General features: G+C 36.8%; 1 protein-coding gene across 4 annotated transcripts in view; it reads right to left on the bottom strand.

Annotated features, from left to right (window-relative positions):
• The window catches only part of LOC117421231 (WD repeat-containing protein 7-like), a 217,864-nt gene that overhangs the window by 114,456 nt on the left and 76,386 nt on the right, over positions 1-27,022 (bottom strand). For all 4 annotated transcript variants that reach the window (XM_059024567.1, XM_059024573.1, XM_059024571.1 and 1 more), the window contains 3 exons: positions 25,956-26,074; positions 23,728-23,851; positions 8,382-8,495 (listed from right to left, as the gene is read on the bottom strand). In XM_059024567.1, the coding sequence (XP_058880550.1) occupies positions 8,382-8,495; positions 23,728-23,851; positions 25,956-26,074 (357 nt within the window). The remainder of the gene's footprint in view (positions 1-8,381; positions 8,496-23,727; positions 23,852-25,955; positions 26,075-27,022) is intronic.

The raw sequence follows: 27,022 nt of genomic DNA on the forward strand, positions 1-27,022 counted from the left end.
CAGTTTACAGCAGAGAGATAAAAACATTTAATGCTTTGATTTGTCCAGAAGGTCTACAAGGTAAAGCAAATTATGTTTGATACTGTGATGTTCCTGTACAGTTCAATATCTTGTTTGCTCTCATTTCCCAATATTTTAAACATGGGAATATCTCTTTGATATCGTACAGCATTTACTTCACGCTGTTTGTATCATTTATCATTGACATTTCGGGAGACAGAACTTGAGATAAAGAAATGTTGACATTGGTATAGCTGTTATACAGCAATAGGATATTTCTCAAGTAGCTTTGCCAACAATCTTTTTATGTTTATTCAGCAAATTTCATGGCACAAACAGTGTGCATTTCATACTGCATACTGTCCACAGATCCAATACAACTTGAATGTGGCTTAACAAAAACAAGAACACAATAAATACCTTAAGAGCTTGAGTACCTGTCCTTTAGACTAATTCAGCATCACAGGCTAAGCAAAAGTAAATTACAGAAACTCAGGTACTTGGGACAAAAACAAGACTAAGCTTGTAGTTTTGTGATTTGTATACTTAAAGTATAACGAAGAAAGACATTATGTATTATCTGACTTGGAAGGTAGTGAATATATTACAAGGATCTACCATTAGCACACTTAACTGAACAAAGTTGGTTGTTTGTCAGTAATTTGTGGCAGAGGTGTATTTTGTTGGATATAAACCTCTTCTGTAGCACTTACCAGGTAAATGCCTTGACATTTTATAGCCCTCACATATAAGTTCAAAACATATTTATACCTTTTAAGATACTGTTTTTAATCCCTCAAAACAGCTACCTTGCAGAGTGAAGGGTAACAGTCTTTAAAAGGGCGCAGACACAGAGTAATACAATCAAACAGAAATAAAGAAATGCAATGCAATTTTAAGTAACAGAATTGATCGAGGTGATTGAGATGAAAGTACAGTTTGAAAAAGGATTAGGGCACTTTATAATATAGTACAGGCATTCTTACTAGCCAGAGCAGATCAAAGTCTGCCCCGTAAAAACAATCAATAGATATTAGCTTTAGAAAAGATATGTAACGGAAATAAAGTGGCATCATATTTTTAAGGAGACAGAGAAAGGTTTAAATTGTCTCCCTTCAATCTATTTCCATTTTTCTTGGTGTGGCTCACATCTGTTCCATTACTGTAAGTCCTATTAATTTAAAAAAGATCCAATTTTTTTCATTCGATTCAACGGGCGATTTGTATGACATTCCCTCAATTTCAGAATATAAAACTTACAATATATTAATAATCGCCAAAATGTACTTTTCCCATACTGCTTTTGAATTTTGCCAATGAGATTTTAGGTTTAATGGGGGTCTGAAGTCAAAATTATTACATTATTTATAAGAAATCCACAGAAACAAATTCATAAAAATGCCGTAGCCACTACACACCAAGGCTCACGTGTTTACAAATATTTGTAAACATGGACACTAACTTGCAGACAAATTCTTGAAATACTGAATTAGTGAAGGGTAGTAAATACAGTACCGTGAATTAACCAAATCCGTGAATTATTGAGAAATAGCAAGGGAGCGCTATAGTAAAATAAACGGTTTAAGACATAAAGCAAATTAATATCTTTCTGAAATAATTTAGTCTGATATCTAAGTTCAGTCTGATATCTTAGTTCTTCTCTTAGAGTTTAGTTTGAATGTTTACTGAATGGCTGACATTTTAGCACTAGTAAACTCAAGTGAAATATGTACACTTTTAAAATTATTTTTCTAATAAACGGTTCCTGGAAATGAGGGAGCAAGTTATATACACATCAATACTAATAATCAAATAAATAAATAAATAAATAAATAAATAAATAAATAATCTATTTCTTAGCAGACGCCCTTATCCAGGGCGACTTACAAGATATCACATTATTTTTACATACAATTACCCATTTGGTTGTTTTTTTTTTTACTGGAGCAATCTAGGTAAAGTACCTTGCTCAAGGGTACAGCAGCAGTGTCCCCACCGGGGATTGAACCCATGACCCTCCGGTCAAGAGTCCAGAGCCCTAACCACTACTCCACACTGCTGCCCCTGAATTTTTTGCCCACATGTGGGATATTCATTAACATGCAGGCCAGATCATGCTTAATGAGACAGATTGAATCCATGTATATTCATAACAATTAGATATTTAAAGGTCTGTCATTTTAACCACAATAAGCCCATAATAGTTATATTTAAGCAGTTGAGATTTTACAATTTATAGTTGTTAAAGGAAGTACAGTGTTATACAATGCTGATCTGCTTTTATGGTGAGGATCACTAAGTAGGCTGTAACAACATACTGTACAGCTATGGCCAAAAGTTTTGCATCACCCTATAGAATGAACAAATTTTGCTTCATAAAGTCAAATGAAACCTGCTGAATAATGTTACATTAACATATTGAATTATGTACTGCTTTGTAGTTTTGCATATATTTGACAAAAGACTGACAAAAATTGAAAAAATGTGACATTTCAAAATCTAACATGAAATACTGTACTACTATTATTACTAGCTTCCGGTAGACTTTTATGTTATCATTTTTTAGTTTCGAAAAAACACCTGGGGTGTTTGCACACCCCTATATATACATATATATATATATATATATATATATATATATATATATATATATATATATATATAATATATATTTATTTATTTATTTATTTACTTGGCCAATCGTTTTTTTTTGTGTATTTTTTCAAATCAAATCAAAGCTTGATGTAGTAAAAAAATATATATATATTTTCTTTGCACCTTGGTCACCTCGTTACAAAACCGATAGAATTCCTGAAAAAAAAAAAATGTTGCACTTTTTTAAAATCATCATAAAGAAAGACTTATATTTTTGATATTACAGTTATGTATCTACTTATAGACAGATGCAATAAATGTCCCCCATTTTTGGTTACGGTATATATTGTGGCATTAAGACTGTGGTGATTTTGCTCTGGATATTGAAACTTGATATAAATATCCCTTTTACTCTACCACTGAATCCTTGGTAAAAACTCAAGTACATTCCCATTAGGAGATACTATTCTGATAAGGTAGTCAACAGAGTACTATTACCTTCAGCATTGTGGGGAAGTCACCAAGCATGGTTAGCATGCTTAGTAACCTTTGTTGTGGGAATGTATGGTTTCACTGGGATTAAGAAGAAACGTAACCACATTAGGTGCAGAAGATGGATTTTTCAGTTCAATGAATGTATCAGACCAAAATGGATCTGTAACATGGCTGCTCCCTAAGCTGCATGCTTTACAGTCCCTCAGAACCGATTCTAACTGCAAGACCTTTCATTTTATCTCATAATGAACAACAACAACAACAGGCAAAACTGGATACTCCCAATTTATAGTCAGATGTTTAAATTAAAGACCACTCAGTTTTTTAGCTATATATTTAACTATATGTATTTGGGAAAAAAAAAATACACTAAAAAAAACGATTGGCCAAGTAAATAAATATATATATATATATATATATATATATATATATATATATATATATATATATATATATATATATATATATATATATATATATATATATATAGGGGTGTGCAAACACCCCAGGTGTTCTTTCGAAACTACAAAATGATAACGTAAAAGTCTACCGGAAGCTAGTAATAATAGTAGTACAGTATTTCATGTTAGATTTTGAAATGTCACATTTTTTCAATTTTTGTCAGTCTTTTGTCAAATATATGCAAAACTACAAAGCAGTACATAATTCAATATGTTAATGTAACATTATTCAGCAGGTTTCATTTGACTTTATGAAGCAAAATTTGTTCATTCTATAGGGTGATGCAAAACTTTTGGCCATAGCTGTACAGTATGTTGTTACAGCCTACTTAGTGACCCTCACCATAAAAGCAGATCAGCATTGTATAACACTGTACTTCCTTTAACAACTATAAATTGTAAAATCTCAACTGCTTAAATATAACTATTATGGGCTTATTGTGGTTAAAATGACAGACCTTTAAATATCTAATTGTTATGAATATACATGGATTCAATCTGTCTCATTAAGCATGATCTGGCCTGCATGTTAATGAATATCCCACATGTGGGCAAAAAATTCAGGGGCAGGCAGCAGACTGCAGGCACAAAAATGGTCTTTGCTTAAACTGATCTAAAAAAAATCAAAACAATCATTATTCTTTGTTCTTTAGTATTGTCAAAACAAACAAAACAAAATGGTAAAGTCACTCACAAAAGAGCTGGCTCAGAATAACCTTAAACTTTATTTGCAGTATCAACGGTAATAAGCTATTAATACAATTGCATTTCAAGATGAATGGTGCAGTGACATAGAAAGTGCACGTGCAGAAAGTCTTTTACTGATCACACCAATATTAGTCCCCATTAATACAGAATGGTTTTTATCATGATTCTCCTTTTTAATTGGATTACCCTCAAATGGAAGTTACATTGATCGCACAAGTACTGAATACTGTTACACAAAGCAGTGCTCGAAGTAGCAACCATTTTAGTCACCATGGCGACTGTTTTTTTTTTTTCTTTTGGCGACTAAATATCTTAGTCGCCTACAGGCGACCACTCTGTGCTGTATTTTTTTTTTTTTAACATGCACTTTTATCAATATTTAATAACACTTTGTATTTTTTTATTATTATTAAAATAACTTTGGACCCATGTTAAACATAATACAGCTTTTTAGTGCCTATGTCACAGGCGCATCTGTCCATACAGATCGTTGTGTTACTGTATGCGGAATCTCTAAAAAAAGGAAAATGCATCTAAATATTTTTATTACATCAATCTAAATGGAAGTGGCAAACTGATCACTTAATGTGCAAGTATTTAATTATGTAAATAGGTAAGTTTCACAGCCTGCACCTACGTACAATCAGAAAAGTTTGTTTTACTTTCGGCGTGTTTTCGTACCGTGTACAGTAGTTACAGTTAAAAGCACATCCATTACAAATGGAAACACTGTCTGACAGCTTTTTGTTTTCAGTGGCTCCGAGGCTATGTGCATGTGCACCAACTTACCCGGAGGTCCACGCAAACCTATCAGAAGATTACTAAAATGCCATCAAACAGACAGCAAAAAACACTGTCTTATTTCAAAGCCAAAGAAAGTTACATCAATATCTCAAGCAGCAGCAATACAAACGAAGCAAATGAAATTACAGAAGAACACAGTTCAAATTTTAACCCCTCACAACTTTGGAGTTTTCGTGTTCAACCAAAAGTTCACATGAGATTTTAACCATCACGGTGCCAACAGTTCAACTGTTTAGTTAACGAATCTGGGGTAATGTACTGTAGTTATTGTAAGCATTCAAAGTAACGAAATTACTTTTCAATATTACCTATTCTAAAGTTTGTTTTGGACTGCCTTTTTTATAAAGAAGTTGTTTTTTTTCTGTGCAGAAAAACACATCTGCAAAAGTATTGCATATGCACATTATTGTTTAAGCTAAAAATGTATACATTAATATTATATTATTTTGAACAATAGTTTTTATTTATATTTAATACATTTCAATGCAGTTATGGGCAACCATTTTCCTTTTCTGGCGACCATAAAGAAAAAAATAGGAGCCTGCTGGCACCTACAATAAAAAGATCACTTCGAGCACTGCAAAGTCATCTCAGCTATGGAATCCAGTAATACAACAAAATAAAACCATCAAAAGTACACCATGCACACATGAAAACCGTCTAAGATTAATAAGTAATTGCTATTGGGATAGACAGAGTCTAGAAGTACTCATTAGCTTGGTATCTCTGATTCTTTGTTGTGTGTATTTGTGTCAGTTGGGGGAGGGATTGCCATGAGTTACACAATTATCACTTTCCATTTTTTAAAATGTACTCCTAAAGCACACTAAGTAAGACGTTAGATGGCAGCCCCCATATTAAAACAAAACAACCACCTTGTTGTAATTTTGTTGTAATAAGCAGGGTCGTGACAGGTGTACTGAAGAGCCGGACAGAGAATATTTTCTTTGACACACCGCACAGGTGCACTGATTTATTTACACAATTATGGCAGGTGCTAGTGCACAGTGCCACCCGTAGGGTACCAGCAATGGTAGGGTCTAGGGCAGAATGGAAGAACGCTGGGCAAACCATGTGATCGTACCAGCAATGGTGAGGTCCTGGGTACATAAACAAACAGGAGTGTAAACAAAAGAGAGTGATAGAAAACAGCAACACCAAATTGCAAAACAAAAATACAGGGGCTGAGCGCTCCCTCCGCTAAAAGAAGGGCCCCGCTGCCGAAGTACATGCGCTACACACCCCTCACTACTATATGGGGATCGCTCTTGATCCCCCTCAACTAACCCTATTCTATGGCACAGATGAGTGCTGGTTTCACATATGGCAACTTGGATTCCAATATTAGTGTGATTTTTTTTCTTACTGGCTTTGGCTTGCTGTCCTGAGCATAAAGGGATGCCTCTTTGAGTGCTGTTTCGCTGGCTGTTTGTTTCTCTCTCTCCCAGAGTAATCCTGCACCATTTTCAGCCATAACCTCAAGCATCCCAGGTGTGTAACGCAGCGTCTTTTTGTTTGGTCATACGCTCCTCAGGGCCCGCCCCTCAGCCAATCAGGGATTCACGGTCAGCCAACCCTGGTCGAGCCCCCTGTTCAAGCAAATGACTGACAGCACGGTTCTCCTGAAGCGTCCGAGGATCAAAGACTTCTAAGACCTATCGCATCTCAACATCAAAACAAAAAACAAAGGATTGCATTCCTAGGATTCCTCTACTACTAAGTAATAATTCCTTTCTTCACTCATTAGAAAGGAAATGCATACATGCAAGATATTTAAGACAGACCAGTTCTTTCAGTAAGGCAGACCATCAACCCCACAGCCCCTGCTCGTCATGTTGTGGTCGCTTTACCCAGTTAAAGAGGGTCATGGTTTACCTCCAGGTAAAGGCAAACAAAGAGAATAGATCAAAGATTCCGCTGACAGCAACCAGCTAGCTGCTAACCAGAACAAAGCATTGATACCCACTCCTGTGAGGAATGGAGGAGGGGTCCCTGACATGGGATACAGGGGTATAGGGATAATGCATTTATAGGGAGGCTGTGTAACCAGGAGGTCCCTGGTTCAAATCCTGGCTCACTCACTGACTCACTGTGTGACCTTGAGCAAGTCACTTAACCTCCTTGTGCTCCGTCTTTTGAGTGAGACGTTGTTGTAAGTGGCTCTACAGCTGAAGCATAGTTCATACACCCTAGTCTCTGTAAGTCGCCTTGGATAAAGGCGCCTGCTAAAATAAACAAATGCATTTCTGTCTATATACATACTGTATATGTAAAATATTTTATTCTTATTTTTTTACCAGCAGGATTAAGTGTCTCAAGATGGGATGATATCCAGGCTTATACAGTTACAGTATATATCTTACATTTCTACTCCATTGATCAAATGGCCAACTCCAGGTCTATTAATAGGTGATAATGGAGGTGAAAATGCATAGTAAAATGAGCCGATTTGTGAACATAATGTACTCCCTACCATCTGTGTCTTTAATCTGCAATCGGACAGTTATATTGTGATACAGCACAGGGCATAGGCTTTTATTTGAATTTATTTAAAACAAATGTAAAGCTGAAATGATCATACAAACACCTTCTCTTAAATCCATAAAAAAAAAAGATATACAAAAATATAAAGGTGAAATGAAGAATACCATCTGTATGTATTTTGGAAGTTGGTGGGATTTAGTTACTATAAATGACGTGAGGTGAACCAGGTGCGTCAGCATTTATTAATTGGAAAGTGTTTGCCGAGAGCTGGCAACAAAGTGTAAAATACAAATAATGTTGTAATCCAATAGGAAAATAAACATGCTTATACCACTCTAATAGATTATAATTTATAATCTAATTGAATCAACTGCAAAACAGCCAATTTTGGGCAGTTTCCTCAACAGGCAACCCAGGCCCAATGGATAATAAGCCCTTCATCAGTTCAACACGCTTCCGTATTCCAAGCAATACTACGATCTGTGTAATGATGGTTTTGTAAATGTCTTGGGAGGTCATTAGACTCCCCAACTTAGCTTTCCCACAGGAGACTTTTTTTCTTTTTAATCCTTTCAGCTAATAAGAGCGGTTTGTAGGGAGAAGCCTGGCTGAGCTGAAATAATGGATTATCAAAGGGAAGTCAGTCCAGACAATTGTGTCAACATGTAGAAAAACATCTCTGCACTTGTGAGACGGTTTGGCCATTAAAATATTTTGCTTATTTTTGAAGAGGAGCCCCCCTCCCAGTTGCACTGCATTTATTCAACTGTACACATATAACATTTGTTATAATTTAAATATGTTGTTTATAAAAAGGACTTCACCAAAACTAACCTGCTGCAATGTCATCATCTGTGAGGTCAGCCTCTTCCTCCTGGACTTTGATTTCGGTCCCCTGAGGTTCAGGAATTACAGGGGGCGTCTGAACAGACTCTGCAGCCGCTCCAGCTGAAATGGAAAGTATGAATAAAACATGAATCTTTCTCACCTACTGGAGATGTGTGCTTATATCTGGTGCTGTGACATGCAATGGCGGTTTTGGTCTTAAAACTACAAAATGCACAGAGATCTGAATAACAAAGCCATCTACCAGTACAACAAACATGAATGTGCAGCAGTTTAGCTACTGTAAAAGGTCATGGTTGGAATGGGACAGTGGCTAAACTACTGACCCACCCCCCTTACCTTAAACACACACTGGGAATGGTCTCTCCAGGGAAATCTAGTGGGTGTAGTTTTGGGGAAGCTTGATTGCGCAATGATTGGCTGTGCTGGATAAATACACGACTTGGCTCTCCAGTTCTGTCGTATTTTTTTTTGTTTTTTTAGGAACAGTAAAACTGCTAACCAGTAATTGCATCCAACCTGCTTTAAACTTCAAAATACTTCCATTATAATATGACAGTAAAAGCCGTAAATTAACTATTTTCTTAATCATTGTCTGTTAGCTTGATTGATTGATTGTAATTGTAAAACAAAAAACAAAATATGTAGTCAATGTTTTTTCCTAAAATCAATTACAATAAGCTTATCTAAAGTTCTTCTGAAGCTTTCAAAGTGACCTCTGAAAGCTCCCCCCCCACACACACACACATTTATTTGCTGTTAAAGTTCTGTTAAGTGCTTGTCAAGATGATGTAGGAAATAACTGGAGAACACATACTTTATTATTTTTACTGCATGATTAGTACTTGGCACTTACAAGGTCAAGTATTGCATGACATGACAGAAGGGACATATAACCCTGCCATGGTCTTGTTAACCTAAGGGACAAAGGAGGAGACTCCTTTGTCCCTTTTTTTGGACTTAAAATTTAGGTCCAAAAAAAGTCTATGGAGTTTCATGTGTATCACTGAGTCTCACTTCATCCTACAGCTGACCTATGCCAGAATTTCAACACAGCAAGATTTTGATTCTCTTTAGTAGCTGGATCGATTAATCACTGGTCTCAAGGGATGAGAGGCCAGCAGATTAAAAAATTACATTTCTCCGCTATGCCACCCAATTCATAAAAATTGCTCACTTGCACCTGATTTTAATTATCTATCCATTCATCCACCTACTGTATCCCCATACGGCTCAGAAGCAGCTGTGCTTTTTTCCTCTTTGCAAACAGGAGCTATTCCTCTTCCTTATCTTTATATGTATACAAATTAGAAAGTAGCATTTACAAAACACAAGTATACATTCTACATTGAATCCATGCCACAAGTAATTTGATAAGCATGAAACTACATTGGGCATCTCCAGTGGGCTCTCCTTAACCACCCTATGATGTTGAGAATGTGGCTACATCAATCATATTGACCTGAAACAAAATATTACTGGTGTATACAATCACATAACACCGTGTAACATTTTTTTTTTTTTTTTTGGTTCCTGGGTAGTAAGTGTTATTACCTAATTGCCTATGCCTCAAAAGTATAGAAAATGGCTATTATTCCCCACAGACTTTGCTTTTGTGACCAGGACAGTGATATTTTGAAATTTACCTATTTTCCAGAACATTCCAGATAGATTCAGTGCTGAGTAAACTTGGAGTAACTTCTAGAACTTTCTAGAACTTTCCAGTAATATAAATAGTAGTATAAATACAGGGGCCTTAAGCCCACCAGTTCAGTTTAGTTCCAGCTGCCTAAGTGGATACATATCTGCATTTCTCTGAGATGGCATCAAGAGGCTGCAAGCATCCGGCAGACGCATTTTGCTATGTCTGCGGCCAATTTATCAAGACAAGAGCGAAAAAGTACTCAGTGGAAGCATCTGCTAAGATGTGTGAGGCCTACAAGGCATATTTCGGCATGCCTGTCGGGGATCAAGACAAACCCTGGGCACCTCATTTCACCTGCGAGAACTGCAAAAAAACTCTGGAACGTAAGATGGACAATTGTTGCTCTGAATTTTATGTTATAAAATTTGTTAAATTTTTTAAATTGTAAAAGTTTTTAATTTTAAAATGTTTTACAATTTTCAATGTTATTGAAAAAATATATCATATATGAAAAATTTTGCGAGAATCTCTTACACATTAGTCAAGATCCTGGAGTGCAATGAATTCCCCAGGAAGCTCACTAGTAAGGAGAAAGCAGCTTGGAACAGCTTTGTCGCAGTGGTTCGGGGCTTCCTGGGCAATCACAAGGCTGAAAACTATGTGGAGCTGGTTGAGACTCTGGTGAAGAACTACGGCACAATGGGCTGTAGGATGTCCCTCAAAGTCCATATCCTTGATGCTCATCTTGATAAATTCAAGGAGAACATGGGAGCATACTCGGAGGAGCAAGGCGAGCGCTTCCACCAGGATATACTGGACTTTGAACGCCGCTACCAAGGACAGTATAACGAGACAATGATGGGAGACTACATTTGGGGGCTGATTCGTGAAAGTGATTTACAGTATAATCGTAAATCTCGAAAAACTACTCACTTCTAAATCTTTTGTAGTCATTTTTGTATTACTTTAGTAGAAATACATGTTAATTTGGATTCATATGTTGTTTTTTTCTGACTTTATGTGAACGAAAAGACACAAATTCGCCCGTTTTCTCATTGAAAATAGGTAAATTTCAAAATATCACTGTCCAGGTCACAAAAGCAAAGTTTGTGGGGAATAATAGCCATTTTCTATACTTTTGAGGCATAAGCAATTAGGAAATAACACTTACTACCCAGGAACAAAAATTGTGTTACATAGTGAATCAGTCCACATAAATACTAAACATAACAGAATTATGATTTTCTGATTATAGGTCCATGACCCAGAATTATTAAATTCATAAGATTTCATGATGAAAAAGGAGGATTGTAACATTTATGCTAAGTGGGAACCGCTCTTAGGTCAAAACACACCCAAAACATAATAGGAGGGTATAATTGTTGAACCTTACTGGGGGAATCTGGATGTGACTCTGGGCAGCCAATACCTAGCTCATAACAGCAACTGTGAACAAGTTTACTGAAGGAGTGGACCCCAGACTTCCAATTTAAAACAGTCCTAATCCACCACAAAACAACCTTCATCTTTCGCAATATGCCCCCAACTGAGCAACATCTACACCTGGAGCAATTCTTCCCTTTGGAACAGCATGATCACGGATTCTACTGATCAAAACACAACATACCAGCTGCTGCAGTGAACAATCATTGTGATTCAACTACCATGTTCCATTTGATCTCTAGGCAAGGATACACAATAGAAGGTACTGAACCAGTGAAATACAGCAATCCTCGGTTTCTAAAAGCCCATTTTTAGTATACTTTGCTGTAGTATGCTAAAAGCATTTGGAATTGTAGTAAACAGGTGGTGCAGCAGATTCATTCACTCAGACAGTAAAATGAGGTTGGTGGTCTCACCCTGGAGCCCAGTAGACACCCACTTCATAAAACCACCATGTGGTAGGACCGAATGGATTGAGGTTTGCTCAAAGAACTCACATATCAATTTCAATCTTGCATGTGTCAGATTTTCACTCTTCAACTATCCTGTAACAGACAGCATCGACTGCCAATCAACATGTAAACTGTGACTTATATATTATAATTGGATGGCTGCCAATCAATATGCAGTAATTGGGAGAGGGACAGGCTCATAATTTCATAAAGAGACTTAAACCACTTCTGTTTTTGTATACTTTGATACCAACAATAATTAGGATTAGACTGGAGGTTTTTTTTTTTCCTTTATTTAAGCAGTCAGCTTTAACACTGACATTGAGAGGGACATTGTTTACTATAGGCCTCTAAACTACCCGTTTCAATTTAGCACTCTAAATAGGAAAAAAAAACTTCAGACTGGAGGTTAAAGCACAAAAGCAGATGCAGTTCGGTTCCATCAGCCCGGTTCTGTATTTATTTAAAAAGAAAAAAAATATGCTGGCTGCTCATTCAAACCAACTTTGTGCTTCGTCTTAGCTCTTTGAAGGCAATAAACTCAGTTTCCACCTGTCTCCTGGGACAGGCCAATAGATCATCTGGATGAAAAATGTACCCAACACAGCAGAGGCAGGCTTTCCCTGTGCACAGTAATACAGGCATTTCTATAGATTAGACTTAGTCTAAAAGAGACTACAGGAGAAAAGTCCCCTTTATGTGGTTTACAGCATTGTTTTTGATGGCCGGCTAGATTTTATAGTACATTGTTGGGGACGCTTCTGCAGCACACACAGAGGCAGAGCTCTTTCTCTGTGATCAGCACTGTCCTATATTTCCTTTTCCCTCTCTCTCTCTGATAGACAGACTGCCTGCCTCACATTAATTCACTTCACACCATTCTCATCGATCCAAAGCTCAGCTCCCCAATTACATTATACTTACAGCCTGTCTGCCTTCTTGCACCCACAGAAACACACACACAAAAAGCCAGAGACAGATCTCAGTTTTAGGTTTGCTTTTCACAGGAGAGAGCAAACAGGGAAGCATAATTGACATTTACATAATTTCAGTTTCTGTCTGGCTGTTAAGCGAGGAATCATTCTATTTAAAAACAGAAGCTTGCACAAAAATAATCATTGCTTTGCTACCAAGGGACAGAGCTTGATCGGTTTCCGCTCGTTTCATTTTATGATTGTACTTCCATAATGTATTGCAGGAAGCAAGCAGATCTGTTATCTAAGCAGTGCCCATGTGAGCGTTTGTTTCTCTTTAGGGTGTTCTAATGGGAATGGAACAGGTCGTGCTTTGTATTGGATTTAAGTAGAAGTGGACAGAAAATGCAGAAAGAAAAGATATCTAAGAATTTTAAATCGGAGCTCTGTGCACATCTGTTTAAGAAAAAAAAAAGGACCAAAAAGCTTTCAAATTGACATAAAATAAAGCTTAGGACTTTTTACTTACTACCACAACCTGCACACACTACTGGTACTATACATGTGTCATATAAGAACACTTCATTAACCATGATCCATAAAATACAAACTGTAATTGAAGATTGTTGAAACACATCTCTAGTGTTTATAATTTTTTTTTTTTTTTTTTTTTATATAATGTAACCCATTCCAACTCTGAAAACTACCTCATAGTGACACCTGCTGGGAGAGGCGTGCCAGAACACATGCAAGATCATTCCTAGCTCAGTAAATCAAAGGGTTTTCTTGCATGGGCAAAATGACATTAATTGGTGTAAATATGAGGTGTAAGAGGTGTAAATATGTAGAAAAATAAATAAAAATAAAAAAGGAATTTAATTACTTTTGAGTCAAGCTTTTAATTAAAAGGCACCATAGCTATTGTACATGCTTTATGAATGTTAAGCTTCTGAAAAAAAAAAGGGACAAAGTTTATAGCAACATTGTTCATGAAGTGCAAAAAGAATAAAAGCTCTAAAAAAAAAAAAAAAACCTGAAGACTATGAGACTGGCTGAGTGGAGGTAATGCCCGCCCCACCATTCACATGCATGCTGCATTCAGCTAGTCTGAGTTCCTTGCTAGTTAGCAGTTGAGAGTACACCACTAAGGCATATGCTTCCATGGTAACAACTAACTCACAGCATGTCAACAAATGTACCCATACAGCCTCTTGAGTAGATACACGTGTCACATATCCCTCAACTTTAGTTCAACTTTCAGTTCTTTCCAGAGAACATTTTCTATGACTGTCCCCAAATGGGTCTCTGGTAATAATGCACCAATACAACAAAAACATTATTATGACATGCATACAGGGTCATTAGAATACATTCCAAGTTAAAAGACCTACTAAAATAATGAAGCTATGACCTTAAATAAGCAGACAATAAAAATAATAAAAAAAAACTACATATATACATATTTAAGTCTTGTTAAAATGTTAACTAACTACATACAGATCTTCAAACTCCAATACTGTGACACACAAACAACAACAACAAAATAACCTATATTTTTGTTTTTGCAGGGTATTCTATGATTCTGATGGGAATAACTAAACATTTTATTTTCAGCCAACAGAATAACAAAAGGAACTGCACCCATCCGCTCAATTTAATGTTTATGCTACAATGTAGAAAAACAGAATGTTTAAATAATTGCTTTTATTTTTGGAAACAATATAATATCAAGTTTATAGTGTGCCACATTGTTTTTATTATTATTTCAATTTACGTAGACATTATTTACACATTATAATGGAAGCTTTATGAAAATCTGATAATATGGCAGGAATGTGCACTTTTTCCATAGATATGCTTCATTATACTTAATTTTGACTTAACACAAAGGAATATGGGATAGATAGATAGATAGATAGATAGATAGATAGATATAGATAGATAGATAGATAGATAGATAGATACACACACACATTTTTTTTTTGCAGAATGATACAGCATAAACAACTACACTTCATCTGAAAGTTGCTGAGTCCTCTCTGTACGGTATTGCGAAAACGTCTTTCTTATTTAATGAACATCATATTTTTGACTGCTTTGGTGCTGTATAGATCTGCATTTCAGAGTTCAGAGTTTATTCGTTTATACATAGAAGCCATCATATGTGCAAAGAAATTACGCTTTATATCAGCAATGGCCATTATTGGGTTAAGATGTCTGAAGTCTCATGCAAATTGCTGAATCTTCACCAGGAACAAATCAGGAACGGAGAGCTGCAGAGAAAGCAGTCTGGAACAAAAAGCCCTTTTTAAGTCAAGTTGCTCTCAAAGGTATTTTTTTGTTTTTCAGTGCATCACTAATTGTGGAGGAGTTGGGTTTTACTGGAAACTGGTCATTTCTTAAGCCGCACTGGTACTGCTTTTCCGTATTAGTGTGTATTATATATTCATGATGATAACCTTGCACTGGGGAAATTTTCAAGGTTAACCAATGCAATTACTACTCTGATGAGAGTTGGGTTCTCTCACTCCCCCTGCTTCAAAAAAGACATGCACTTTGTTTAGGTTAAAGGTGGACAAACCTATTCCCAAATAAAACAATCACGTCTGGGGGTTTGCTCGGGATAAATCCCTGAGCAGTGCTGTTTAGAACTAACAGCACATTAGTGGCTTTCTAATAGTGAGCTTCCTCGCACAAAAAGGAGCCCATGTTTGGGGCTGTTGAAAAATATAATGTTTAAGAAATAATCTTAAAACAATGAAAATGTTTTAGTGCATGTGCCTATGTGTAATAAAAACACTTCTCAAGATTTATTTTCTACTAGTTTTTGTCCACAGATAGGCGAGTACCTTTGTGTTTGTGCATCAACGTGTGATAATACTTTCTGTTCATTTGATTAAGATTCCAAATTAACATTACACTATAAAATAAATAATTTATTTTTAAATTACATTTAATAAATCCATTGTGATGTTATTAATGGTTTTTTTCTGATTTAAATATTTCTCTTTTCTCTTTAATTAAAGTAAATATGAGCAGGTAATTTATATCCAGTCCCAGCAGTTACTGTAATAATTTATCATTTACCTGCACTAATATATATATATATATATATATATATATATATATATATATATATATATATATATATATATATATATATATATGCATACATTTCTGCTGAACTTCTGTTTTGCATTTGTTTTCACTGAACTCTGCAGGTGAATGTAATTTCCCAGGGTGTAAACTTATGCCCTTAAGAAATGGTCAAATTATATCACACTTCATTGCCGAGATTCTTTTTTGTATATTGTTTGCTTTAGAACAAACTATATACTATATCAACATTTACCGTATGCAGAAATACATTGCACTGTTAAAAACAAAATGTATTTTTATTAGAAAAGCTAAATACAGGGAATTCGGATGGACAGCAAATATACAGAAAGCAAAAGGAATTTTTTTAAAAGATAAATACATACAGTCAGAAAAGAATAAAGAAAGGGCATGAACTGAACTGAGGGGATGTGAATTATACATGACAAGACACAGCACGACCACAGCTAACAAAGCCCAGAGGCAGCAGTCAAAGCCCCAGGCCTGGGCATCAGCAAGTTAAGGGGGCAACTAAGGTCAACTGAAAGTGTGCAGAGGGCACCATTTCCATCAGTTTGACAATACATCCAATGCCATATTAATACACATTAAAACTCTCCTTTCTTCTTGATCCTTTAGAGTCAACCGCTCCCAGTTGAATTCCGGTTTAATTCCTTCTGAATAATGTCCTAGGAAAACATGGTGTCCTTTATATATATTTAATACCACAGATGCGCATCACACACCCACCCCATCCTGATGTACATTAGGACGTCTTCCTACCTGGGGCAAAAATACGAACGTAAATTCCAATATTTTAAGACAGTTCTAAGGGGCTGATTTGAACAATTTTAATGATAAAAACAGTGGCTGATCTTAATACAGCCGCCCTGTAACATCTTTCAAGGGGAATGAATTGACCCTGTTATTAACATTACTCAACACAATCAGAATATAGTGGAAGGAATTCTGAAATAAAGCAGGGATATGAGAGGTTGTATGGAGGTGGCATTAGGATTCACTTTGTTTTAATTCTAAAATAGCACGTTGATTTGGACAAAACCCTGACAATCCTAACTCAGATAATGTTGGGTAGCTCTGTTGTGGTTGAATTCATGAAGCTAAAATTAAAGGGAGGCTGACCAAAAACATTTCCTTTGACTAATTTAGTTTTTGAAATCCAGGGATGTCTTTGTTTTTTTTTAAGTTAAAGTCTAGTACTATATAAAAAATAACACACTCCATTTTTGTCCTAAGCATGATTACCCACGTTTTGGTTGATAAAAAAGAAAAACTATAAAACAAAGAAAGATCAAATTCAGTGACCCTGCAACCTTGTACCCCACAGAGGTCACTCAGCATCACTCCTGTGGTAACAGAACACTGACCATCAGTGGTTGCTATGGCAGCCACTCCCTAGAGTCACAGTCAGCCTCCTTTCTGTATCCCTGCACTCCGCCAACCGACTGTAACTGACAGCACACAATTCCAGTTCCAGGAATTAAAAGCAAAACCACAAAACTGCAGCTTTTTAAATTGAGTCTATCTAAAATGCAGGAAGTGTAGAAGACTATGGTATTAACTATTTTGCCAGAATTCTTTGTGTCCTAATAATTCCTAGAATGATACAACATTCCTCCCTTGAGTCTCGAAACCTTTTTTTATTATAACAAAATGTTTAAGAGAAAAATCTGAATGTATTTCAAAAGAACTGAGATTAACAGTAGTATTTTAAAAGTGAATCACTGTTTGTTTTTTTAGCAAATGTAAAGCAATCATTTTTTTCTTTATTTATTAAAATTAAATTGGACATAATGCACAACCAGCTAATAAAAATATTCCTGCTTCAGTGCTAATCGGAAAAAAATAATTTAAAAACGTGCAGTTTTCTGAGGAATGCATTTTCCTAGGCTAGTAGTAATACTTAAATAATCTATTAGCTCTCTGTAGTCAATAATTTTAAAGCCCAGCCTATGATAATACAAGTAGCAGTGTCAGTTACAATCAAGGCATTCTATTTATTCTAATCTCGAATGTATCTAACTTGTCTTAAAACAGTTTTAAGTAATATGTAACTACAATGATATGTACAAATCCTTTTTTTCACTTAACAATATATTTATTTGTTGTGCAAGACATGCTTCAATAAGTCTGAAAAATTCACATTCAAACATTATTTAAATATGTGGGTCTAAGGGTGCTATTTCATCACAAGTCATTATTTATTATCTATCCGGTGTTCTAATATCCCTGCAGCTTGTCTCCTACATTTAATTTAATAATATTTTAGTGGAATGTACAGTAACTTCTAGCTTTAAGAAATGTTGACTTTGCAGTACTTTTTTATCATTGCATTACAAACCTTATTCAGAAACTACCTGTACAGCAGACTGCAACCGACCATCTATTGGGAGATGGAGTAGAAGCACAGTCTGCAGCTATCATGTTTAAGATATTAATTTATTATATAAAACATAGCATTGCAGCCCACAGCAGCAGTGAAATACCAGCCTATGGGAGCTCAAGCTTGAGCTTGACAGACGAATAAGCTAGCTTGTTGGCCTGTCTGCATAAAAAAGGTCATAGCCTGAATTCTCACTCCGTCACACAGGAAATTAGCCTAGCTCTTCTGCTGCACAGTGGGGGGAGCAGGGGTTGGTAGACTGCAGGGGAAACTATGACTGCTCCAGGCCCCATATCTCTTCATAGGAGCTGCTCTGGTGGCTTTTCAAGGGCAAAAAAGTGTTTATTGGGTTTGTGGGGGCGGGGGATATTCTGATATTCCAAAGTATCAGAGTATCTAATTTCACAAGAATTTATTTTAAAGTGGCACATTCCTTTAGCTCCACTCAACAATCCTAACATCAATAAAACAGGTTGCTGGACTTGCGGCACAGTGTCAGAAAATATTCCTGCCCCCATGCTTGACTATAAAATCCCTCCAGGGATATAATAAATAACAACTACATTCATAATATTCTGGCCATTAGAGGAGAAATGAATCTCACATTGCACAGCAATCTGATGAATTCAAATCACATGCAATTTAAATAACAAGACGCTTGCAGAAAATGACAGCAGAATAGTGGGACCTTATTCTCTCCATTTCTTTATTCTTTAGTCCCACACATGCCCAGTTTATATCCCCAGAGATAATTAACTAATTGCAACAAACAACTAGCTTATGCATAATTAAACAAGTAATTTCATGTAAGATTTCGAAATGTCACATTTTTAAATTTGTCAGTTTTTCATTAAGTATGTGGAAAACTGCAAAGCGGTATGTAATTCAGTATGTTAACGTAACATTATTCAGCAGGTTTCATTCAACTTTATTAACCCAAATTAGTAAAATCTATAAGGTAATGCAAAACTTTTGGCCACAGCTGTATAGGAGACAGTACCACAATAACTGTAATGGTCACCTTTTTGCATTGAACAGACTGACGCCACTCTTGACACAGGACAGAGCTACAATATTATTTGCCAGACAGTACTACTGGTTATATCACAAGTTATTACTGTTGCTAATTTATTTAGTCAGTAAATAAAACCTGATAGCCAGCCAGTGGTAGGAAGATCCTTTGGCTAATTGGCTAATGGGTTGAGTGGTCCTTGCATGAAGAGGAGCAAGCAGAATTCCCTTGTGACCTTACTCAGAGGCTCCCTACTTTATTGATGTACAATAAAACGTTCATAATGTCATCTCTCTATCTATCCATACACGTACTGGTACATATGCATGGTGCACTACATATTACAATGTACAGGTCAGAATATATTATCAAATAATAACATCAAATTGACTTTGGGCAATACAAAATCAAGGAGCGGCTATACAGAATTTATAAAATGGTAAAAATACAAGGAGCAATGTCACCATACCAGCACAGCAAGGAACATTTAGGGCCACTCAGCCTGATTCATTTGACAAGCAATTCACTTTGGTAGGGGTGGGGTACCAATAACACACTCCAGACAGACCCTGGAGATGCTGCCATATGCCATCGCCGTCAGTCATATTTGGTAAACGCCAAGCTAAGTCATAAAATACTGGAACCACCTCGAGACTTTAAATGGCCAAACTGATTTTTTCAACGCCGCAAACATTTGAACTGACGCAGACTCAGGGCTGCTACTAGTTGCTAGGCCAACCGCCTCTTCCCAGCTTCTGCCAACATTCAATTGGTTGGCCTTTTTGTTGTGCATAACCGTACCTTCACTTCGCGCCAAAAGAAGATTTCCCAGAAACATGACATGATGTGTTTATTTAGTCCGGTTACTACTGATAGCAGCAGATATTACTGCAGGTAAAGGTTCATTTGTGCCGGACTGCACTGGATCCTAGCTCCAGTACCTTTTTGCCTGACAGGCGAGAATTACACAGTTTTAAAATATATTTCCGGATGCAACACCTATAAATAAGAAAATTACTAGTTTCTTTTTTCACAACTCAAACAGCGAAATGCCAAAAACTAAGTGCTTGTCAGTTTTGTTCATCAGATTAATTGGCCCGCGACTGGTACTGTTAAAACCTGAAGATTATGTTGAAACGAAAGGGAACATGGTCATTTTTTTTTTTTTTTTTTTAACAGATTGGATAATAAATAAAGGAATTATGGCCATATATACAAAATGTACCAAAACCAACCAAAAAAAAAACTGAACAATTGAAAAATGTGCACAATAAAAACAAAAAGACGCAAAAAAAAAAAAAAACACATTCAAATTATTTGTGCCAGAGACCCTGCTCATGTAGTGCAAGATAGAGCTATTCACTGTGGCTTCAAGCCCAGCAAGGTGGCGACCATAGCAACCTAACCCTAACATCTGAGCCACAAACCCCAATCAAATATATATTTATTGGAAAATAGGTCCTTATGCCTTTGATGTTGCCAGTTCTCTTCTTTTGTAAAGATTTTGGTAGGTCTGTCTTACAGCGCAGCAGTAACATTGCAAAACACTTGCATTCACGGCTCTCTCGACATAGTCCAATGCCGGAAATACACGAATACGACCTTGTTTTAAATCCTCTTTTGAACGGTGCCCTGCCAGCAAGGCTGTCTCTTACAGTGCCTGAGTAAAAAGACTTAAAGGGTCAGGTCGCAGGCAGGATTTTTAACATGGGGCAGACCCTAAAGTGTCACTGTCTCTTGATTTTTAATGTTCAGCATTTATTTTGATAAAGCAATAGATGTTTTACTGCCCAGTTTTCATTGCAAAATAGATGGAAACCTCTTGAGTATAAAGGTTTAGATCCTCAGGTCAACACAGTGCTGGTAACATTTGAGTGAAAGACATTCAGACACTTATACAGTGCCTTGCAAAAGTATTCAGACCCCTGGCCAATTCTCTCATATTACTGAATTACAAATGGTACATTGAAATTTCGTTCTGTTTGATATTTTATTTTAAAACACTGAAACTCAAAATCAATTATTGTAAAGGTGACATTGGTTTTATGTTGGGAAATATCTTTAAGAAAAATAAAAAACTGAAATATCTTGCTTGCATAAGTATTCAACCCCTGTACTGTGGAAGCTCCCAGTTTACACCAATGAAAGAAATTGCCCTAACGAGGACACAATTACCTTAACATTGGCCTCCACCTGTGAACCATTAAAGTTGCTGCCACATTTTCTGGATAAAAACCCCACTGTTGAAGGATCATTGGTCAGGCTGTGAATCTGAAGGAAAATGAAGACCAAAGAGCATTCTACAGAAGTTAGAGATAAAGTAATACAAATGCATACATTAGGGAAAGGGTACAAAATAATATCCAAGTGTTTGGATATCCCAGTGAGCACAGTTGGATCAATAATCAGGAAGTGGAAGCTGCATCACACCACCCAGGCACTGCCAAGAAAAGGCCGTCCCTCAAAACTCAGCGCTCAAACAAGGAGACTTGTGAGAGAAGCCACAGAAAGGCCAACAATCACTTTGAAGGAGCTACAGGGTTCAGTGGCTGGGAGTGGAGTAATGGTGCAGTCCAGACCAGTCAACCATATCAAGAGCTCTGCATAACAATGGCCTGTATGGGAGGGTGGCAAGAAAGAAGCCGTTACTCAAAAAGTACCATCTGAAAGCACGTCTGGAGTTTGCCAGAAAGCATGACAGTGACCCAGCTGCGATGTGGGAAAAGATTTTGTGGTCAGATGAGACCAAGATAGAGCTTTTTGGCCAAAACTCAAAGCGCTATGTGTGGCGCAAACCTAACACTGCCCATGCCTCAAGACACACCAGCAGCAGGGACTGGGCATCTTGTTAAAATTGAAGGAAGAATGGATGGAGCAAAATACAGGGAAATACTACAAGAGAACCTGCTTCAGTCCGCTAAAAAACTGAAGCTTGGGAGGAAATTCACCTTTCAGCAGGACAATGATCCCAAGCACAAGGCCAAAGCAACATTGGAGTGGCTCAAGAACAAAAAGGTGAATGTCCTACAGTGGCCCAGTCAAAGTCCTGATCTCAATCCCATTGAGAATCTGTGGCACTATTTGAAAATTGCGGTCCACAAGCGTCGTCCAACCAACCTGAACAACCTGGAGCAAATCTGCCAAGAAGAATGGGCCAAAATCACTCTGACACTGTGTGCAAAGCTGGTACATACTTACCCCAAAAGACTTAAAGCTGTTATTGCAGCTAAAGGTGGCTCAACCAAATATTAATGTGTGGGGGTTGAATACTTATGCAAGCAAGATATTTCAGTTTTTTATTTTTCTTAAAAATATTTCCTAACATAAAGCCAATGTCACCTTACAATAATTGATTTTGAGTTTCAGTGTTTCAAAATAAAATATCAAACAGAACGAAATTTCAATGTACCATTTGTAATTCAGTAATACGAGAGAATTGGTCAGGGGTCTGAATACTTTTGCAAGGCACTGCATGTATGGGTTTTCAGAATCCCTAGTGGAAAAGTGGGCAAAAACCTGCTCTGGGGACTTGGCATGTGTGTACAGTAAAATTAACAGGAGTAAGAGAGCAGCTTCAGATTGTGACCTACTGTGTATCATGATGACCAGAGATCCGGTCACTGCTTAACATCAGAATGGATAAGCATTTGAGACATGGTCTGAACACATCTACTGAGAATTAAATACTTTTACAGTTTTTATCTGGTTTGGGTGACCCATAAACAACATGTGACTGAAGGTAGCATATGTGCTGCTGGAAAATGTAATGCTTAGTTATGGTTTGTGGCACACACTTTTAATGCCAATATAAAGAGGACAAAAACCAGTAAGATTACATTGATGAGCTGTGGTTAAAATGTTACTCAGCATTGGAAGTAATTTTTTCACACTTTAATTAAGTTGAGGCATCTATCAATTACAGAAATGTTGGTTTTGCATACAACAGGGCTTCCTAACCCTGGTCCTAGGGATCCCATGTGTCTTCTGGTTTTCATTCCAACTGAGCTCTCAGTTACTTAACTAGACTCTTAATTGAACTAATAATTTGCTTAATTAGACCTTTTTACTTGTTTTCTTAAATAGTTGCAGATTTTAAGTTAGCTATAGCATTATAAGTTAAGTAAACCAGAAGACACATGGGGTGCTCAGGACCAGGGTTGGGAACCACTGGCATACAGTGTGTGGTCTTTTCTGAAGACGATATTGAGATTCATCACAGGCCACAGAATGCAGGCTGTATATCAGCTTAATTTAACATAAACCAAAATATCTTTCCTATGTGAAAACCTATTTACAGTGCTGTGATGTGCACATGAATCTGTTTGCTTGGTGAAAATTAGTTTTCTCTCCAGTGGTAATAATACTTACGTGAAATGGCGCTGTCAACGTATTGTGGCAGATACGGTGCCCAAAGGTCTATGGTTTCTTTTCGTCCTGTCTGCTCAATTCTTCGCAACTCTGCCAGCAGCAAGGCCTGGGCAGCCTCTCTCACCTAAGGAACAGCAACGGAGTAAATCGCTAGATAGATAGATCGATAGAGAGAGACACACACACTATAAAAAATTATAATAATAAAAACTAGCCTGCTGAAAATGTTGTTTGGACAAAAATCAAACCAGTGCTTAATACAATATGTGTTTCTATTCCATCGGCTATGTGTTATTTCACCTGTAACTGCAGGGTTTGCCTTTAATATTAATTTAAAACTGCAAGCCCTGGTGTTTAGGCTTGTATTTCAGGCGCTCATTGGGTACTAGAAAAGAAAAAAAAGAAAAAAAAAAGCCATGTACGCATTTCCAAGATTAGGTACAAGAGAGACAGCAACACATTCTCTTAATGGTCTCAGTACAACCCTGAGTGCTAGAGAGGCCATTTCTTTCTTCATACACAGTCTAGATCATCAAGTCAGTGCTGATTAAGAGAGCTTTGCTGTGGGTGTTAAGGCATCCTTGAAACTGCTGCCCGCCCATCTACTCTTAAATTTGAAATGTAACTTGTGAGGCAACTGATGAGAAAATGTTTTGTTACTTTTGTCTGCTTTAAATTGATTGTGATTGAAGTATGGTTAGATAACTACATTCATGCCAAACTATGTGGTAGTTATATCATGCATTTAATGCCATGTTACAAATGGTAACCTCAAGTCTTAGTGGAGAGGATTGAATAAAGCCATTAACAAATAAAAAGCTATGGGATTATTATTCAGCAAGGCAAAACAGACAAAATATCAGAATTAAGGTGTACTGCGATGGAGTACTGGGTTGTTTTAACCCTAACTTATTCTCATCTTTTATGAACAACTGTCTCATAACACAACCAGGAAACTAAAAAAACATAATAAATTAATGATATAATCAAATCAAAATCTGTCTTCTAAAAGACACTTTTTTTGTAAGGATTCAAATAATTTTAAAAAAGACTACAACTTTAAGAAGTGTGTATCACACATATAGAGAAAACTCTGTGTTACTCTCTGAAAACAAGAACGTCCAATTAAGCTGTTGAAATCTCAGCTGCTGCCCCCTCCAGTCCCTCATATCTTTCTATTCAAAGCTGCACATTCAACAGAATTTCTGCCACAGCAGCAGAGGTAAGTGTCAAGGCCATCTAGTCATTTATCAAATTGTAGGTACTGAGCCAATATCCAGCATACTGCACTTCTGAAACAGAATAAGTAAGCAGACTCAAATTGGCGAGTCCAAGACATGACAATGTGTTCTTCATCCTGGGAAATTTCAAAAAGGGGAACGCAACTTTACACCAAACGCAGGGCTTTCATTTTTCATCATGCACCTGACTATTAATTTGTCACTGCCAAGTTCTCTGCTTTTACACTGGGAAAAATAAATGTTGTCTTAAAAGAAAGAATATCAGATTGTTTTGTTACATGGATGAACTATAACTTCAAAGTCTTTAACCAAAGGGGAGTCTACTCAACAAAAGCATGCAGTTAATCAAAGGCTGCAGACAGGTACATTTGTCAGAAACTTCTGTGGTAAATAATCCTCAAATAAGATTGTCTGTTCATTTATACAGCTTCATTAGGTTGAACACAGTGGAGTTTATTCAACTAATCTACTGTAAATAACAGCCGCTATATAGAGTGCGCCAGATAAGGTTTTGGGTCATTGAGTAATTTACTCTCCAATTTAGACACTATGTGAGTAAAATGTCTTTTGGGGGGGAGTGAAATGCAACATCACCTTGAAGTCCTGAGTACTAAAGGCTGATGTAGTTGGGGTTATAAATCACATTGTTGAACTCTAAGTTACAAAAAAGGAAATTAATAAAAAACAAATGGTAATGTGTGTTATACCAGTACTACTAACTGTAAATCAGCATACCAGGCTGATCTACAGTAAAGGAATGGAGAAAAAAAAGGAAAATATATATTTTTTTAAACTGGGACACTACACCTTTAAATATTGACTCAAATGTATTAACTGCTATGTTCCCACTTGCTATATCCCCACTTCTAATTGGTAAGTGTTACAGTTTCTTTCCCCCTAGAATGATTATGCCTGTATATCTGCACACTTTAAACAAAGTGTCAAAGCTGTTAAATCTCACACTTTTGAGCAAACGTCAGTTCTTACCTCCAAGCATCGATCTTGCCACCTGCGGGCTAACATTTCCAGTAGCGGAGGTTGGAATTTGTCTAACCCCAGCAAATCTGGGAGCATGACACAATGCATGGCAGCTAGCTGACTCCATCCTGTCAGGGTACAGAAAACAGCAAAACAAATAAATAAAACCACAACCCCTTTTTGTTTCTGCTGTTACCCAAACATATTCGTGTCTACAACTTAATAAAACACATTTCAAATGGTAGGAAACATGAGTGCTCTGTCATTATTATTTCACTAAATGACTTGCACTGAGTGTTAAGGGCTAGTGGATTAGTGAAGGATCCTTTTGCATTATTACCCTGCTTCGACTTTACAATGACGATACGGCATTTACGACACGGCAAGACGCGAACCATGCGTCATGTGCACATGCTCGGTGTCCGAACCGCAGTACCTGTCGTGGTCGCCATAGCTCAGTCACTTAGGGTTTTTTTTATTATTATTTTGTAATGCATGTACTGTTTTTTTTTAAGAATTTATTTGCCCTAACAATGTCCGATAAGAGCAATGACTCAAAACGAAACCTAAGCTGTGAACTCTGTCACATGATGAGTGGCTTAACTTCAGGCGATCATATTTCTGACTAGGAGTACCGCATACACACACTGAATACGTCATTGGAAAGCCTCGAGTCTGTGCTTTTAAACAAGCCAGGTAGGTGACTGAGTAATAATATGCATGTAACCACCGGGGCGCCGGCGCCCCGAAATCAACAGGCTGAGTGTAAAGAGTTAAATAAATATTTGCATAAGTACAATATAATGGGTCATTTTTGTAAAAAGATATTATCTGGCCAGAGTCAGGAACGTAACCCCAATTTCTAACATTGTTCCTATGGGAAAATGTGCTTCGACTTACAACGCTTCGACTTACAACGCAACTTTCAGGAACCAATTGTGTTGTAAGTACGAGGACTGCCTGTGTGTATATATATATATATATCGACGGACAACTACATATACATACACACACACAGGCAGCTATACTCTCTGAACAAATGTCACCAATAATATAAAAACATATTTGTATCCGTT

This window comes from Acipenser ruthenus, chromosome 1 (genome assembly GCF_902713425.1).
Source record: "Acipenser ruthenus chromosome 1, fAciRut3.2 maternal haplotype, whole genome shotgun sequence".
NCBI classification, from domain to species: domain Eukaryota; kingdom Metazoa; phylum Chordata; class Actinopteri; order Acipenseriformes; family Acipenseridae; genus Acipenser; species Acipenser ruthenus.